This window comes from Lentinula edodes, assembly GCF_021015755.1.
Source record: "Lentinula edodes strain Le(Bin) 0899 ss11 chromosome Unknown C8R40scaffold_1, whole genome shotgun sequence".
In the NCBI taxonomy this organism is placed as follows: domain Eukaryota; kingdom Fungi; phylum Basidiomycota; class Agaricomycetes; order Agaricales; family Omphalotaceae; genus Lentinula; species Lentinula edodes.
In genome coordinates this window covers 126,001-142,522 of record NW_025764307.1, presented here as the reverse complement: position 1 = coordinate 142,522, position 16,522 = coordinate 126,001, and the positions used below count along the sequence as shown (strand labels likewise).

At 45.9% G+C, this 16,522-nt stretch overlaps 5 protein-coding genes across 5 annotated transcripts; all 5 read left to right on the top strand.

Annotated features, from left to right (window-relative positions):
* The first annotated feature begins 6,456 nt into the window (after positions 1-6,456).
* Positions 6,457-7,050, top strand: C8R40DRAFT_1075660 (uncharacterized protein). The gene is made up of 2 exons (XM_046226887.1): positions 6,457-6,908; positions 6,959-7,050. The coding sequence occupies exons 1-2, from the start codon at positions 6,662-6,664 to the stop codon at positions 6,979-6,981; spliced, it is 270 nt and encodes an 89-aa protein (XP_046091984.1). The 5' UTR covers positions 6,457-6,661; the 3' UTR covers positions 6,982-7,050.
* Positions 7,051-7,057: 7 nt separating this feature from the next.
* On the top strand, positions 7,058-8,633 carry C8R40DRAFT_2357 (cytochrome P450). The gene is made up of 7 exons (XM_046234434.1): positions 7,058-7,212; positions 7,271-7,882; positions 7,931-8,041; positions 8,096-8,244; positions 8,304-8,315; positions 8,372-8,415; positions 8,529-8,633. Exons 1-7 carry the CDS (start codon positions 7,162-7,164, stop codon positions 8,585-8,587), a joined length of 1,038 nt encoding a protein of 345 aa, XP_046091983.1. The 5' UTR covers positions 7,058-7,161; the 3' UTR covers positions 8,588-8,633.
* Positions 8,634-9,385: 752 nt separating this feature from the next.
* On the top strand, positions 9,386-10,638 carry C8R40DRAFT_2364 (ras family-domain-containing protein). The gene is made up of 6 exons (XM_046234436.1): positions 9,386-9,605; positions 9,663-9,783; positions 9,842-9,914; positions 9,964-10,075; positions 10,132-10,292; positions 10,345-10,638. The coding sequence occupies exons 1-6, from the start codon at positions 9,499-9,501 to the stop codon at positions 10,404-10,406; spliced, it is 636 nt and encodes a 211-aa protein (XP_046091982.1). The 5' UTR covers positions 9,386-9,498; the 3' UTR covers positions 10,407-10,638.
* A 232-nt stretch (positions 10,639-10,870) lies between these two features.
* C8R40DRAFT_1032478 (uncharacterized protein) lies at positions 10,871-12,638 on the top strand (the record flags this gene model as incomplete). Its single annotated transcript, XM_046223262.1, has 9 exons — positions 10,871-11,032; positions 11,086-11,254; positions 11,308-11,344; positions 11,405-11,610; positions 11,662-11,804; positions 11,856-11,896; positions 11,957-12,099; positions 12,159-12,365; positions 12,436-12,638. The coding sequence occupies 9 exons, from the start codon at positions 10,871-10,873 to the stop codon at positions 12,636-12,638; spliced, it is 1,311 nt and encodes a 436-aa protein (XP_046091981.1).
* A 2,953-nt stretch (positions 12,639-15,591) lies between these two features.
* On the top strand, positions 15,592-16,515 carry C8R40DRAFT_1075642 (uncharacterized protein). The gene is made up of 4 exons (XM_046226886.1): positions 15,592-15,758; positions 15,806-15,867; positions 15,919-16,099; positions 16,163-16,515. The coding sequence occupies exons 1-3, from the start codon at positions 15,614-15,616 to the stop codon at positions 16,039-16,041; spliced, it is 330 nt and encodes a 109-aa protein (XP_046091980.1). The 5' UTR covers positions 15,592-15,613; the 3' UTR covers positions 16,042-16,099; positions 16,163-16,515.
* The last annotated feature ends 7 nt before the right edge of the window (positions 16,516-16,522 follow it).

The following is a 16,522-nucleotide window of genomic DNA, read 5'->3' as shown; positions in this document are numbered from 1 at the left end:
CTCCCTGGACCTCCTAGGAACCCCTCAAGGGTCACTCTCGTCGTTCCAACCACTACTAGGTCATTCCCGTCCTCGGTCGCGGTTCTCGTAGCTCCCTTCGAGCTCCAGCCTGCTCCTAGCACGCTACAACATAAACCTCCACATACCAAAACCTACCCTAAGACCTATTTTGACCCAGGTCTTACAGAGGTGTTCTGCCCAGTCATCTTGTCGTCGTCCCATGTAGAGGCGGATGTATTTTTCCACTTCCTGATTTGCGCGTTCAGTTTGGCCATTGGACTGAGGACGATATCCGGAGGTTAGGTCGGATTTAATTCCCAGTCTAGCGAGGAGGGATCGCATGAGTTTAGCTGCGAACTGAGGTCCGCGGTCGGATTTGAAATGGAGGGGAAGACCATGGAGACGGAAGATTTCTCAGTAATAGATATCGGCGACACCTTCGGCTGTAATGGAGCTGGTGCAAGGAATAGCATGGATTTGTTTTCCATACAGGTCTGTACAGACCAAGACTGCGTCATATCCCTGGGAGTTAGGCAATTGTGTTATCAGGTCGACCCCTACCTCTTCCCATAGGCCAGATGGTACATCCAGTGGTTGAGTTACTGCTCGTGGGTGCCGTTGTATCTTCTTGCGGGCGCAAATCTCGCATCCCTCAACGTATTTCTCCACAAAAGAACGCAGTGTTGGCCACCAGAAGTGGGTGCTGACCAGGTCAAGTGTCCCATGTAATCCGGGATGTCCAGCAGTTGGATGATCATGGCATTGACGGAGTACCTCGGTGCGTAGATTGTCGTCTGCTGGTACATATACCCGGCCCTGGTAATAGACCAACCCATTGTCCTCCTCCCATTCAGCTATCCCATTGGCCAAGCGTTGTAACCCGTGCTTCTTGACTGTTTCCAGACCTTCCAGTACTTGTGCTTCCCGTTCTGAGGCTTTCCGAATATGATCCTCTAGGGGGTTCCGTAGGATTGAAGCGGCAATTTTGGTGAAGTGGCCAGGTTTAAGGACGGTCTGTTGCTGATTGTCATCGCTATCTGATACATGATGTACTGCCATACGAGAAAGAGCATCAGCTTGGGTGTTTACTCGGCCAGGACGGTGGATCATATGAAAATCAAACCGTGATAGATAGAGGGCCCATCGGGCTTGTCGACGGGTGAGGTCTTGTGCTGTGCGCCAGAATTCGAGGTTGGAGTGGTCGGTGATAATGTCGAATGGTTGTGGAAGTCCTTCCAGGAAATTCCTCCAGTCCTTCAATGCTTCAATGATGGCAAGCATCTCCCGATCGTATATTTCATAGTTCCGTTCTGCTGGCTGCATGGATGCCGATCTGAAGGCTACCGGGTGCCACTGACCATCGTCTTGCTTCTGCATGAGGGCGCCTCCCATAGCAAAGCCTGATGCGTCTACCTCAATCCGAGTAGGCCGATCTGGTGTCCATAGAGCAAGGATTGGTGCGGAGATGAAGGCCTCTTGAAGGGTGTCAAATGCCTCCTGTTGCGTACCAGTCCAGTTAAAGCTAGTATCCTTCTTGGTTAGGTCGTTCAAAGGTCGAGCTATTCTTGCAAAATTTCGGATAAAGCGCCGGTAGAAGTTTGCAAACCCCAAAAATCCTCGCAGTTCCCGGAGGTTGGTAGGGACTGGCCAGTCACGAACAGCTGCTACTTTGACCGGATCCATTCTCACCTCCCCTTCTGAAATGATAAGTCCAAGGTATTCGATCTGTTGCTGTTCAAATTCACACTTCTCTGGGCGCAAATAGAGGTTGTGCTTTTCTAGTCGCGTTAATACTTCCCGTACTACTTGTCGGTGTTCCTTGAGGTCGTTACTGAATATAAGGATGTCGTCTAGGTAGACTGCCACCTTGCCAGCTGCAATGAGATCAGCAAATATCGCATTCATAAGTGCTTGGAATGTGGCAGGGGAATTCATGAGACCGAAGAACATAACCTTAGGCTCGAACAAGCCCCGAGTTGTTGCAAATGCGCCTTTCCATTCATGCCCCTTCTTAATCCGCACATTATTGTAGCCCCAGCGAACGTCAAACTTGGTGAAATATTGCGCTCCCTGAAGCCGGCTAATGATATCAGCAACTAATGGGAGAGGGTATCGGTTCTTCACAGTATACTCATTCAGTTTCCGGTAGTCCTGTACGAAACGGAGTTTCCCATCCTTCTTCTTCACGAAGAAGACTGGAGATGAGATGGGTGACTTCGAGGGAACGATGTAGCCTTTTCGTAGGTTTTCTTCTAGAAAGCGGTCGAGTTCCTCCTGCTCGTTCAAGGACATTGGGTAGATCTTTGTCCGCATGGTTGCTGGTGCTCCGGGTACAAGATCGATAGCGTGATCCCAGGGCTGATGGGCAGGTAATCGCTCAGAGGCAGATTCGGAGAAAACCTTCTTGAAGTCTCGGTACTGCTCAGGGACCATCTCCTCAAAGGTTTTAATGGGTTTATCGCGGTTAGCCTCCTCTGCTAGTTGTTGAGAATAAGTGAACCCTGCTGAGCACCACACTTCCTCTGTTTGTTCTTCCAATATCCCCGCTTTCACCCATGCCCGACGCGTTTTGTGATTGGCTCGTATTCGGTGTATTGGGGATTCCTCCGTTGCTGTTATGATTTCATTCTCCTCTAGGTCTGCCTCAGTGTGATTGGGTTCACGTTGGGATCCTTCGTTTGAGAGTTCCTGGATTGGACTATCGGTAGTAGACGCCACTAGGTGAGGGTGTGAAGTCTGCTCATCTTCTACTTCCTCTATATGTACCCGGGGTGGTTTTACTGAAAGTCGTCCCTTCTCCCAGTCAATCTCTGGATTTACCTTCCGTAACCAGGGGAGTCCGAGAATAATATCCTCTCCTCCTAAGTTTGTGATCAGGAAATCCATCCATCGCTCCTGGTTATCCACTGTGAGTGCTAAGCGTGCAAAGTGGGTGATTCGCCCGGCTCGGTTAGGTGTACCATCAATATTGAATACATCGATTGGTTTATGGAGGGGTGCGCAGGTTACGTGATTTCTGGTGGCAAAGTCTTGGTTTAAAAACAGGGCGGTAGCTCCACAGTCTACCATGGCTGCGGTTGTTATACTACGGTTCCTTCCTCTTAGTTTCGCATGAATTTGGAAATGTGGGGAGCTGGAATTTAATTCCCAGATAAATGATATTGTACATGATGGGAGCGAGTCATACGAAGAGGTAGCGAACATAGTAAACTGATTATGGGGTACTCTCGGTGCAGCCGGAGCGGGTACCCTCTTTAAAAACCCTGCTGAAAACCAGAGGACGAAGGAGACATGGCATTAGCACGGTCCAACAATTCCCTTATTTGTCCAATTTGGGTGGAGAAGTCCTGATTAGCGGGGCTCGGTGTAGCAGGTCCAGCGACAGGTGTTGGGATTGAGGCGGCAATCTGAACTGATTCGTTTGGGAATAAGGTAAATGGTGCCACCGTGGCTGAGATCTGCTGACGGCGAGGTTGTTGGCGTCGGCCACGGTCGCGACTAAGTCCCATGAACTTGTCCTGACAGACGGATTCTAGGTGTCCCCGGCGTCCACAGTATCGGCAGTTAGTCTCCTTGTGTGGGCAATTCTGCTTAACATGGCCTTGAGCTCCACAACCAAAACATCGTCCGCGCATACGGGCAAGGAAGGCCTCCCTGCTATTCCCAGTGCTGGTGTGAGTAGCATCAATGTCCATGGCGTGAGGGTCGGCAGGGGTAATGTGAGCGGTGTGTGCGGGAGCGTGTCCAGTGTTTCGGCCGGTCATGGTGGGATCATGCAGGTAGACATCCACCGATATGGCTCGTTTGATTGCCTCTTTCAAAGTCGGAGCGATTCCTTGGGCGATGTTTACGATGATAAGGTGTTGTCGGATCTCCGGAAGTAAGGCGGTGAAGAAGCGTTCCCGTAAATCAATATCAGACATTTCAGTCCGATCTCCAATATCCTTGAACTTCTGGGCAAATTCTGCAACTGTCTGCCCTTTACTTTGTCTGAGGTTCTTGATCTCGCTACAGGCTTCCATACCTGGGTCCATTGGTTCAAACCGCTGGCTAAATTCCTTCAAGAATGTATCCCAATTTCCTCCGAAAGGGGGATTCTCTGCACTGAAGTGTAGCAGATGGGGAGTTGCCCAATCTCCAGCACTTTCTGTGAAGAAGCCCAGGGCGGACTTGATAAGTTTAACTTGGCTCTTGGCGAGATCCGGTTGTTCTGACGCCCAATTTTGGAACTGAGCCATGAAGCGACGAGCTTCAGCACCATCTTTACCCTTGAAGACCTTGGGTTTGTTCATGCTTGACTTGGAGGATGAGCGTTCCTCCATGGCTGTAGCAAGGCTGGCTACTTGTCTGATGAGCTGAGCCATGAGATCCTCAGCAGAGGTATTTGGGGCAGGCGGGACAGGAGTCGACATGATGGGAGTAGGCAATCGGGGTTGGGGAATTGGCAGGAAGGTTATATTGCTCACAGTGAGTGGTTCTCGGATGGAGTTGGAAAGGGCGTTGGGGCAAGGTTGAGACTGGCAATCGCGCCAAGTATCGTCGTTGTTGTGGGCGTGAGCTTGGTCTCTGGGGTCAAGTGCGTGCGGGAGTGCGGAGCAGTCTATACTGGCAGCAGGTGTTTCAGAATCGGGCGGGACTGGGGAAGACGTGGTGTCTATGGATCCTGCAAGGACAACCTTATCGGTAGGCTGTCAGTGCAGTAATGGATCTTGACCTATTGTCACGAAGCGGCAGAGGCGGAGTGACTAGCGGAGCAGGAAGCAGGGTGACTAAGCCAGGCAGTGAGGCGGAGCGACTAAGCAGGTCAATGAGGCGGAGTGACTAAGTGGAGCAGAGGCGAACTGGTCCCAGATAATGACAGAGATATATTGAGTATTGTAGTTATAGGTAATAATAAGTAAGCACATACCTGGTCCCAGATAATGACAGAGAGGTCAAGATAAGGGACCGGGCTGTGGAGGGTTGGCTATATATACATAATCTAGTCTGCGAGAAACAACGATGTAATACTGTACAGTTCAGGGGCAAGGAAGGAGGCGGAAGCCGATAGAAAGAGAAGGTGGGTCAGGTGGATCAGTAATAGATAGATCAGTAATCGATGGAGATTGACAGCGATGGGATGATGTATTGTACAAGTAAAGGCGTCGAGACGGTGAGAAAGGGAAAATGATAGGGGCTGCGTACTTTATGACAGAAAGTCTTCTGTTCTATACATTACTGCAAGGCCTTCATGCACCATTGAACCACTAACAAGAATGCCTGGTATTGTAATCCCTTTGCCAGCTCGGTGACTGCTTGTTGTATTTCTGGGCTCAAAGAGCTCCAGTATCCAGATAATGATGAATTACACCCTTCCACACTGATATTTCTTCCCTCTCACAGCAACACGAGTATTCATTCAAAATAGCCAAAATGCATGTGCTCATTGACGTTGGGCGGGCAATATATCCTGCCAGTATAGATACCAATGTTCAATGTTGTGCATGCCGCTCAATCCCCCTGATGTATCTTCTACTTCGCTTTCTACAGGCTTCTTTCTCATCCTCTTCCCACGTTTCCTGGACCAGTTTAGTGGCTCTTACTGATTTGTATGAGATATACTACCGGACTCATCGAAGGAGGAGCCCTTGTCACTGAGCTCAATAAGCTACATAAAGTATGTGGTAAGCTTATTGCCCTCTTACATTTTGTAGTGCACCTCAACGGTTTCATTTCTGTAGGTCCTGTGGATCACAGTGATAATGCTGGATCTCGGTCCACTCAAGTAGCAAAGGACCTCGAGTATTTATTACGTATGTATCCTCTTGAATTGAAAGCTTATGTTCATGCTTTTTCTCTCCCAGAACGCTAATTTCCGGTTCAGTCTGACATGGTGTGCGTTATATCTGATTTTTGAATTTAAGCTCAAAATTTTGGTCGAAGCTTGAAGCATGACTTGTAAATAACAATTAAAATTAGTGATTTTTGCCAAAGCTTCAAGTAACCCCTTACTGGCACTAGGAATAATTGAACGAAGAGTCTGATGTCAATTACAGCTAGATGGTGTCCGGAAATCTGATTTTGCCAATTCTCGATCTGGAATTCATTTCAGTGGCCGAATGCACCGGAAAGCAAGTTACAGTTACAACGTTGTTCGGTGAATAACGAGGAAGCGCTGGGAGAATTTATCTTCTCAATACAGAGCAATCATTCATTGGGCACTTGTTGGTTTCAGACCACCGGTACCACGAGGTCCTGCACGTTGAATTTACCCTTCTATTAAAAGCCAATTTTATCGAGAACTATGTTCCGGGACAATACTGGTAGTAAGTAATAGATGGAAAATACCAGTTGCTTGCACCATACGGTAGACAACTCAGCCATACACGGGTACATCATCAAATACTCTATCTGTGTTACCAATAAGAGTCAGTATGAGAACGATTGAGTCAAAGGGAGACGGTTCCGTTCATTGTTCCAACACACGCTTTCCAGATTGACTTGCCGGCGTGAAGTCGGCTCGCACTTTGCAATTGAAAGCTTACCATCACTGAACATTCAGTACATCACTACGGGTCCGGTATGGTGCCATGGAACTACCGCAAGAACTATGATATGAATACCTAGGTAAGTGACACTATAAATACCAACATTTTTTGTTTGCATCTCTCCATTCACCCTAATGTATCTCCTCCTCTGTTCTTTTTTCTCCTTCTACATAGGGACCCTCGTTTTGTACAGGCTTCTTTTTCATCCCCTTCGCACATTTCCTGGACCAGTCATAGCAGCTCTCACGGACTGGTATGAAGGATACTTCAACATTGTCAAAGGAGGAGCATTTATTACAGAGCTCGAAAGACTTCATAAAGTATATGGTAAGCTTGGTGGGCCTCCGATTAGTTCTCCGGCGCATCTTAACAATTTCATCCCTGTAGGACCTGTAATCAGAATCGGTCCCAACATAGTCAGTTGAACTCACTCAGTCCGATGAAGGGTATTTAAAAACCACGATGCACAGCTGCATTTCAACGACCGGCATGCTTATCATGACATGTATACACACGGGTCAACGTTGGTTAAAGAACCTGGATACTATCTCGGTTTCATGTCCCACGCTCCTCAAGGTCTTCTTTCGATATGTGATCCTCAAGATGCAAGGATCGAAGAAGTTTACTGGGACCAATGTTTTCTCGTCGAGCGGTATTGGCGCTTGAATCTACTATCCAGAACAAGGTATACTAGTTGGTCTCATTACATTCACACTCGCTGAGATATTGCACTGATTCATCAGATTAATCAACTCATATCCTTGATTGAAGAACATTATGTTTCTCCGCATTCAAGCGTCAAGATGTCCATGGCATACCGCTCCGTCACTACGGACATTATCACTGAATACTGCTTCGCAGAATCTGCGAATACCCTTACCCCAAATTTCGATCACCCGATACAGATAGGCGTACGGGAGCTTGGCAAAAGGGTCTGGATCCAAAGATATTTTCCTTTTCTCAACTCTTTGACCTCAAAAGCCCCTCCAAAACTCGTTCAATGGCTTTTTCCAAGTTTTAGAAGCTATGTGGAGACGAAAACCGGATACGAGAAGCAGATTGATGGGCTCATGCGCAATCCAGATTCCCTCTCTACCATTGATCATGAAACAATCTATCATCACCTTCTCAACCCCAAGGATCAAGTAGCACTTTCCCGAACAACGCTGGTTCATGAAGCGTTCACTCTTGTTGGTGCCGGCAGTGATACTGTTGGCAATGCTTGCACTGTAGGAACCTTCTTTGCTTTGAAAAATCAGATGATAGGTCGTAAACTTGTGGAAGAACTTCGCGAAGCATGGCCCGATGAAGATAAACCACTAAGCTACGTGGTGCTGGAGAAACTACCATATTTGGTATGTGATGGACAGCTTTGAATCCCGCTTGCTGAAATTTCCCCTCAGACTGCTTTTATCAAAGAAGCACTACGATTCTCAGTTGGAGTGATCCACCATATTCCTCGTGTCGTTGGTACTGCCCCCACTGAAATTGGTGGTCACAAGATTCCTCCGGGCGTGCGTGGTTGTGAAATATGTGTGAAACGTTCCCTTGATTATTTTGAACAACAGACGGTCGTCGGAATGAGCTCAGCATTCTTGCACATGAATCCTGATGTGTTTTCTGACCCTTACACGTTCAACCCGGAACGATGGCTGACTCAAGATACGAGCACAATGATGTTTGATTTCGCTCCTTTTAGCAAAGGTCCTCGTATCTGGTAAGCAGGCATACTTATTCTATGGGTACCAACTTATACCAACCAATACCCCCGTTCAGCATAGGATTGAAGTACGTTCATGAGCTCTCCGTCATATTCATCTTTAATCTTTCGTCTCTACATTCAGTCTAGCATGGTGTGAATTATACCTTATCTTCGGCAACATATTCCGTAAGTTCAATATGACTCTCCTCGAAGCAGAAGCCAAGTAGGTATCTTGCCCATTCCCCGCGCAATTTAGCTAACGTTCGATAACCCAGCGAAAGAACTGATTTTCACCAAAGCTTCAAATCGGACTATATATCCCCTTACTGGCATTGGGAAGATTACAGGGTGTTTGTAGAAAAAAGAATTTGAAGTCTTACTAGAAATTGGTAACAACTAGCTATAGTAGAACATTGCCGGAAGACTTCACATTCTGATTTTGCAAAAATCTAATACGAGTCTTGGTGTTCTGCATGCCACAGCTTGAAGACACCAGTTGGTGCAGTATTAAGACTTTGAGACAATTGAGAGGCACTGACGTAGCTACAATGTGTCGGGATGTTGAGCGGGTGATTGTTGTTGCTGCATCGGGTCGACATCAGCATACTGAGCGAGCAGGGTCCACTGGGTCATTCAACAATCGGACCGAAGAGAAAAATCTTCACAACGGTCTTAGGTATGCAAATGGCAGTAGGGTCAGAATTCACGACGCGATGTGAGTACCTTGTCAGACTTAGGCCTCGATACAGATCGTACATTAGCATCGCCTAGTATATGCATTGAGGATAGGATAGGCCTTGGCCTTCGTTGTGAAGGATGAAATAAAACCATTTCATGGTATTCTGGTACTTTGATGTTAGATGATAGTGGAGGTAGACCCTACACAAGCTTGTCAATGTTTGTCTAGGGGAGACTAAGGTGGACCCTCGCTGAAACTTCCCTCTCAGAAGCGTTTTAGCGACTTTTAGCGACCGTCAGAACAAAAATTTAAAGCATTCCCGTTTCCTCGAGCTTTTTGTGAGCTATTTTCCATGGTCACTTATGAGCAGCGTGAAACCTTGGAAACCATGTCTCCAGCCATTAGTTGTCAAGTTCGAAGAGTACGTCGCCGTACGAGGTAGAGGTAGGAAGAGGAAAGTATCGGCACGGTTCAACCGGGAGAGCTTTTAAACGCTCGTCATTCAATTAGTTACTGCATACGACTTGCATACGACGCCAGCATTTCTCTCGATTTCTCTCCTTCAGACCTTACTTTGACCCACATTGCAAATGGACTCCTCTCCTGTGACTGCCGATTTCTCTTCCTCACCACCGAAACGTACGAAAATTGTCCTCCTTGGTGATCAAAGTGTTGGCAAGACTAGTCTTATAACAAGGTTCCCGACTACTTTTGTTCAATAAACTAGTACAGACCGTGCTCATGCTTCCTCAAGGTTCATGTATGACACTTTTGATAACACGTATCAGGCGACCATCGGCATTGACTTTTTGAGCAAGACTATGTATCTCGAAGATAGGACAGTGCGGTTACAATTATGGGATACGGCTGGCCAGGTAAGTAATCACTTTTACTTACAAATAGACTCTGTGCTAATTCTCTTACCGCATGTAGGAACGCTTTCGGTCCCTCATTCCATCATATATCCGAGATTCGTCTGTCGCTATCGTCGTTTTTGATATTACAAGTGCGTCCACCTTCCGGACCAGCTTGACACTCATTTGACACAACCTCAGACCGACAATCATTTCTATCAACAACAAAATGGATAGACGATGTTCGTTCAGAGCGAGGGAACGATGTCATAATTGTTCTGGTAGGGAACAAGGCAGACCTTTCAGATAAGCGGTGTGTTTGCTGCACTCACTTCATGGCGGCGGCCATTGAATATCTTACCCCCTTAGACAAGTGACTCTTGAAGAAGCTACTGCAACGGCGACCAGCATGAACATCATGTTTATGGAAACATCGGCAAAGGCTGGTCATAATGTGAAGAGTCTGTTTAAGAAGATCGCTATGTCATTACCGGGGATGGAGAAAGAGAATCAAACAGACACCAACGCTAGTACGATATCTTCTCTCCCTCGTCTTGCTATCCAACTCATCCTGGCTATTAGAAATCGATGTCACAACTGCACCGGCGAACGAGGTCCCAGAGGCTTCACAATGCAATTGTTGATACGTTGTTTACTTCCGCTGTAATCCTGGAGATATTTTCTATATCATACGTTTATCGACAACGCTGACCGAATTATGAATGTTTGAATTGCAATCAACACCTGCTTGTTGCAATTGGGGTATCGTTGCGCAGGATTCACTTTGGAGACAAAGTACGCACTTTCACATACGTCCAAAATTCAATAAATGGCACCGAAATCCCTGACAATAATCGTACCATCTATAAGTGCCGTTTTCTGGATGAATCGTCATCGTCAACGCTTTCTGATCGACGCTGTCGTTGCATTGAAGCTGTTAAATGTGTGGTCCATTCTGATATTTGGGTTACAGCTTTATCAACATCCTTGTCGTCGGCAGTGCGCTCTTGACAGTCATCGGAATCAAAGGGTTTTAGCGGTGTTAATCACGGGTTCTTGGCATACGCATGCATAAATATAAGACCGGGAACGAACAGGATGTAACATCATGTCTACCCCCGACGACCATACCAACACTCTATCGGAACTCAAACGAGAAATTGCGTCTTCTTATGGATCTGAATTCCAAACACACATCACCAAGGCTTGGTCGGAAATTATTCATGAATTAAGTCAAGTGACCGAAAGCATTTCGAGAAAAGGCTCTGAGGTGTGTATATCGTGGTAGAGATATTTATAGAGCTGTCACTGAACATCTTTCAGTACATCCCTCAAGTCAATCTTTCCGAACTTTCATCTCTACCTCCAGAGAGACTGGACGAAATCCGTCGAATTGGAACTGTTGTAATCAAAGATGTTGTAGACGACAAGGAAGCTAGAGCCTGGCAAGAATCCCTCAAAGAATTCATCAAAGTTAATCCCGATGTACCAGGTGTGGTTCTCCGGGTGTCTTCCACGTGATAGAAACTTATTTTCCGTTGATAGGCTTTCCGGCGAACAATAAACAGTTCTTTGAACTTTAGTAAGTGAAGCTCATACCTGGTACAGAAACTTTGTGAACTCTCGCGATTCTCAATTTTAGTTGGACAAAGCCTCAAGTCGAAGCCCGCTCGCATCCTAATGTCCTAGCAGCATCTACATGGTTAAATAATCTTTATCGAAACTCATCTGCATCTTCCGAGAAGGCCATGGAAGGTGTTGATCTATCAACACCGCTGACTTACGCGGACCGTTTTCGTATTAGACACCCAGGTGGAGGTTGGGCTTCTTTTCCGCCTCATGTGGATGGTACGCGCAGCAGTCTGTGTGTATCTGGATATTGTGCTGAATTGGGAACAGGAGGTTCGATTGAGCGCTGGCAAGATTCAGCGTTCAGGTCTTGCTTCAACGACATTCTTTCTGGGAACTGGCGAAAACACGATCCTTACGCTCTCAACGGCCGCCTCGAAGCTCGTTCTTCCTTGTATCACCGAGCTAATCAAGTCCGTGGTCTTGGTCTTTGAACAGTGTTTTTGTCTCTTAGCTTTCTACAGGCATCGGTGTTCAGAACCTTCCAGGGGTGGCTTGCGATGAGGTACAGCTTCCTTCTCTTTGTCCAGCTAGTATCTTGCTGATCTTTTTTCATGGTCTACAGCGAGACCGCGCCCACAGAAGGAACTCTAAAAGTGTTTCCCGATGTACTTCTCTCGAACGCGTATATAATTCTGCGTCCGTTTTTTCGCCCTCTGGTATCAGCTCACTCTGCCGAAATTCTTGATCCAAATAATTGGAGTTACGGTAAACAAATTAGCATCTCCCGTTTGTCGCCTTTATCGTTCCTAACATATTTCCCAAAGACATATCCTATGCCGATTTTCCCGGCATTTACCCCAAAGATGGCGGCTTTGCTGGACCGTGGCCTACTTCAGAATCCCATCCTCATCTGATGCTTGATAAGACCATGATCTCTGTTCCGAAAGTTATGCCTGGAGACACCGTATTTTGGCATTGTGACGTTGTTCATTCGGTGGAGGTGGACCATACTGGTCAGGAGGATTCGGCAGGTGAGTGTCTCGATTTAAATATCTGCGATCAATTCTGGTCTGAACGGTTGTGATTTCTTTTACCTTACAGTGATGTACATTCCAGCTGTCCCGACTACTCCTATGAACAAGGCCTACGTTGAGAAACAAAAGGAGTGTTTCCTGAAAAGTATCAATCCTCCTGATTTCCCCAAAGGCTCCCAGGCTTTCTACGGAATTTCCCGAACAGCTAAGGATCTTTTGTCTCCAGCAGGTGCACATGCTATGGGCCTCAGTGTTGCAAGCTCAGCATAAGGTCAGCATAAGGTAAGTAGTGTTCTGAATCTCAGATATCGTAATATGTAACTCAGTTACGAATGAGTTCAAAACGTTGCAAGGACCACCATGCAATGCAGCATTGCCTAACTCGGATCTCATCCCTAGAGAGATCTTTCATGAGTCGCAGATGACGTGAATGATTCAAGTGGAAAACCTTGGTATAAGGAGGTGTATTGATTGCAATCTCTAGTACGAAAGAGGGGCCATTTTCATTCCATCGCTTTGAGAATTTATTCAGATTATTGACATTGATGAGATGAGGCAGTGATTCAAAAGATTGCTTTTGTGAATTTAGGAATTCAGTGCGTAAAATTCTGGCGTGAAGAGGTTGTAGATTCCGACGACCTAGAAACGGCAGAAGAATAACCAACAATCATTTCACCCGCACACACAAAACCTGGGACCATTGGTGCATCGAGGTCGCTCCTCGACAGCGTGGGTTTGGCTTCAGGGTGCAGGAGAAGCACTCTGGCAGCTGCCCAAGTCCAGTAAGAGCCAATACAGGCCACAGCGCGGTTACGCCTGCGATGGGGACTTGGTTTACCCTGATGGTCTTTCTCCCTCAACTTCAGGCAGAGTATGGAGCATGTTCTTCCTTTCCCTTTTCCTTTTTCTTCTTTCTCCCTATCTATCTATCTCTATGCTTGAGGCCTGCAAGGCCGATTACACTACAACACCATATCACAACATCCCCATGACCTATAGCTACATCACCCCACACAGACATACAATCATGACCGAGAATGACGAACGGAGCCGAGCGAGAGTCTTAGGGCAGCCTAGGTAGTCGCTGCAGCTCCCCGCGCCTTAGTACTAGTCTTACTTACTTGCGGTTAATGAAGAGTTCAAAAAAAAAGTGCGTAAAATTATATGTAGGTGCTGATACAGTACTGGAAAAGGGCCTCGTTCCGAGGCACTCACCTTCCTTGCTCAAAGCTATCTTATTCAGGACTGGAAGAGTCACTAAGTACATGCAGATGATCATGAATTTCTCAAGTCAAAAGTCTCTGAATTATTTCTCAGGGTCTACTTACATAGTACTATTCATCTTTCAATTAAGTATGCTAGGCTATTAGCATAATTCAAATCCAGTGATCACGTTGTCAAGAAACCAAAAGGCTGAACTTGAAGTTTCGAAGTCTTATGTAGTATGGCCAAACAGCGCAGGTATATAGTCTGGTATAGTGCGTGCTTATTGTGGGAAATCAGTGATTTGCTTGTACATGTGTACAAAAGACACCAGGAACTGCTTCAATTGTCGGTGGCAGATAGACCTTGACAAGCAAGGTGACTTGGCAAACATTCGAGTCATTTTTACTATCCCGTGGCGGCAAAAGCCAGTACGACTCACGCTTGTTTGTTGGTGACAGACGCTTCAGATGCATTTGCAACAGAGACCCTGTATCCTTCCCAATGCCAACGCGGGACAATATAATCGGATTCAAACCTGTGGCAAAAATCAGTCCTTTCACCTGGGTTGTTCAGCGCATCAACTGTTTGGACAAATGAACTACCAAAATACTGACTTTAGTTCTGGTTCTGTTAAGATCATGTACACTGTGTAACCGTGCCAGAGGCCACAAGGTGTCTAAAGGCGGAGGGTCAAATGGGACAGTAGTGAAGTTATGAACAACACCGCCATTACGCCACTAGTCCCCGGAGATTGAGAGTAAATAGGAAGAGAGCCAGAAGCAGCCAAGTTGGAGTGATGATATCACTGGCGATGAGGAGCAAACCAAAGAACTTATAAGTCCTAAGGTCAGAGTCAGAAGTACTTCAAGGTGACGAGCCTGAAGACTAGAGAGTGACAAGAGCACAGAGGAAGTCTCCAGTTGAGGAAGTTAAGAGGACAATCCAAGTTGGAAAGGGGATCTAAGTTGATAATTAAACTGAGGAACTACAGTATTGTACAGGCAGTATTTATATCTACGGATCAGTGCATCAGTGCGGAGTGCCAGACTAACTACTAGGAGCTATTTGTGTAGTACCTGCAGGATAGAGAAAAAGACAATAAGGTGGGACTAGAATGAGAGGGTATGTGTAGCGAGAAAGAACAATAAGAACAATTTCAATAAACGGTAGATCTCGGAATACCGAGTGGCAGAATGGGGCACCGAGGCATGGACTTGACAGGTTCAAGCAGCGTCATGTCAAGTTTTTGGAAAAGATTTCGAAAATCAAGTATAATTCACACCATGCTAGACTGAACCTGAAACTTAGCTTTGAGGGGGTGAGAGAATGTATGAACATACTTTAATTCTGTACTGGAGTGGTTATTATATATGTAGTAAGCTCGTGTACCATATACGAGGCTGAAAGGAGTGAGATTGAGCATCATCTCCGTTCTGTCTTCAGCAAACCATCAATCTGGGTTGAATGTGTAAGGGTTATGGAATACATTAGGATTTACGTGCATAAGGAGTATGCTTATTTTAATAATCATTTGTATGAAGGAAGCAAATGGTTCAATGATTAGTTGCAGGGCCATAGCCTACTAGTAGCCCTATGTACACTAGGAGGAACCTTGGCCAACAATCTCCATTGTTGACCTGTCATACGAGGAAGAGGGTGGACTACCCCTATAGAGAACCGCAGTGCTTCTTTAATGTAAGCAGTCTATAGACTTGAACAACAATAAAAGGAAATGTCAAAGCTGTTATAGCATACCAAATATGGCAATTTCTTCAGCACGACATAACTCATTGGGCTATCTTAATCAAGCCATACTTTGCGAAGCTCCTCAATGAGTTTGTGTGGTATCTTCTGATTTTTTTAAAGCATAGAATGTCCCCCCAGTGCAAATCTTGCCAGCAGTATCACTGCCGGCGCCAACAACGGATTTGTTACTCCGACAGTAGTGCCGAATGACTTCCGGCGTGTGAGAATATGTATTATGTAGCTTTGATTAACTTTCTCACGCATGTTGTCGCTTTTCACCCTTCTGCCACTGGATGTTCAAATTTCTTGTTAAACAGCCTTTACGCACCATATCAACCTCTACACAGAGAAGGAATCAGACTTCTTCAGAGTCCAATGACTTTCGACCAGCTTGGGTCTACAAATACGCAGGAAGAGCTTCGAATATATCAATATTTGGTACGAAAGTTTTATACAGCTATTATCGCATCTAATACCTCGTCAAGGTATAATGATCTACGCAGTTTTGCTCTACGATTTTGGAAACGACGACCATGTTTTCCAACCCGTACGTCAAAGTATTTGTTAAATCTGTCATGTCCAACCAATTTCATCGAAGATCCGGAGTTGGGTTTTGCGTCAAAAATCAACTCTTTTTGCTCTTTCTCCAGATGAAGAAAAATTCATTGAATCAAAAAAACTCAAGACTGAAGTCCAGGAACCGTCTAAACCTCGCTCTTAATTGCGATGCATAAAGTAGACTAGTTGGATAAATCTCGAAACATGCGGTGTGTACACAAGTGAGTCTACAACTCACTTGTGACCCGTTCGAATTGTGTGCGCCCAGTACTTATGTGGAGTAGAGGTATACAAATCTACTTCAGCAAGTGTTCTTCGCCCTACACGCATACTTTGGCTTCCTCTAGATTCATACACGTTTCAGAGGGGATGTAAGATTCTAGTCAAATGATCTCTTAGATATAGCAAGAGTCCCCTCCCTCGACCTCTTCCTCTTTCTGCACCACCATCATTTTGGATCATATACACCAATATAACACGAGTAGTATCTTTACCTACAGTAGGCCCGTTGGTATACCGGTATGTCACTTACAGTATGAGATCGCTAATTTTCGGTTGTTCTTGGTCAGCTCCAGGTCAACTCTTCTCATGGAGTTGTTGAAATGATGAAAAAATAATCCTATGTAGTCTCCCGAGATGCAGAG

What these genes read in the sequence shown, in the direction of transcription:
- C8R40DRAFT_1075642 (XM_046226886.1), top strand. Translation starts at nt 15,614, where the DNA reads ATGTTCAAATTTCTTGTTAAACAGCCTTTACGCACCATATCAACCTCT. An exon ending in TTCGAATATATCAATATTTG is followed by an intron (nt 15,759 to 15,805) that starts GTACGAAAGTTT and finishes TACCTCGTCAAG; the next exon opens with GTATAATGATCTACGCAGTT. An exon ending in ACGACCATGTTTTCCAACCC is followed by an intron (nt 15,868 to 15,918) that starts GTACGTCAAAGT and finishes ATTTCATCGAAG; the next exon opens with ATCCGGAGTTGGGTTTTGCG.
- C8R40DRAFT_2357 (XM_046234434.1), top strand. Translation starts at nt 7,162, where the DNA reads ATGTTTTCTCGTCGAGCGGTATTGGCGCTTGAATCTACTATCCAGAAC. An exon ending in AATCTACTATCCAGAACAAG is followed by an intron (nt 7,213 to 7,270) that starts GTATACTAGTTG and finishes CTGATTCATCAG; the next exon opens with ATTAATCAACTCATATCCTT. An exon ending in GTCACAAGATTCCTCCGGGC is followed by an intron (nt 8,042 to 8,095) that starts GTGCGTGGTTGT and finishes TTTGAACAACAG; the next exon opens with ACGGTCGTCGGAATGAGCTC.
- C8R40DRAFT_1075660 (XM_046226887.1), top strand. Translation starts at nt 6,662, where the DNA reads ATGTATCTCCTCCTCTGTTCTTTTTTCTCCTTCTACATAGGGACCCTC. An exon ending in GCATCTTAACAATTTCATCC is followed by an intron (nt 6,909 to 6,958) that starts CTGTAGGACCTG and finishes AGTTGAACTCAC; the next exon opens with TCAGTCCGATGAAGGGTATT.
- C8R40DRAFT_2364 (XM_046234436.1), top strand. Translation starts at nt 9,499, where the DNA reads ATGGACTCCTCTCCTGTGACTGCCGATTTCTCTTCCTCACCACCGAAA. An exon ending in TATGGGATACGGCTGGCCAG is followed by an intron (nt 9,784 to 9,841) that starts GTAAGTAATCAC and finishes TACCGCATGTAG; the next exon opens with GAACGCTTTCGGTCCCTCAT. An exon ending in CGTCGTTTTTGATATTACAA is followed by an intron (nt 9,915 to 9,963) that starts GTGCGTCCACCT and finishes ACACAACCTCAG; the next exon opens with ACCGACAATCATTTCTATCA.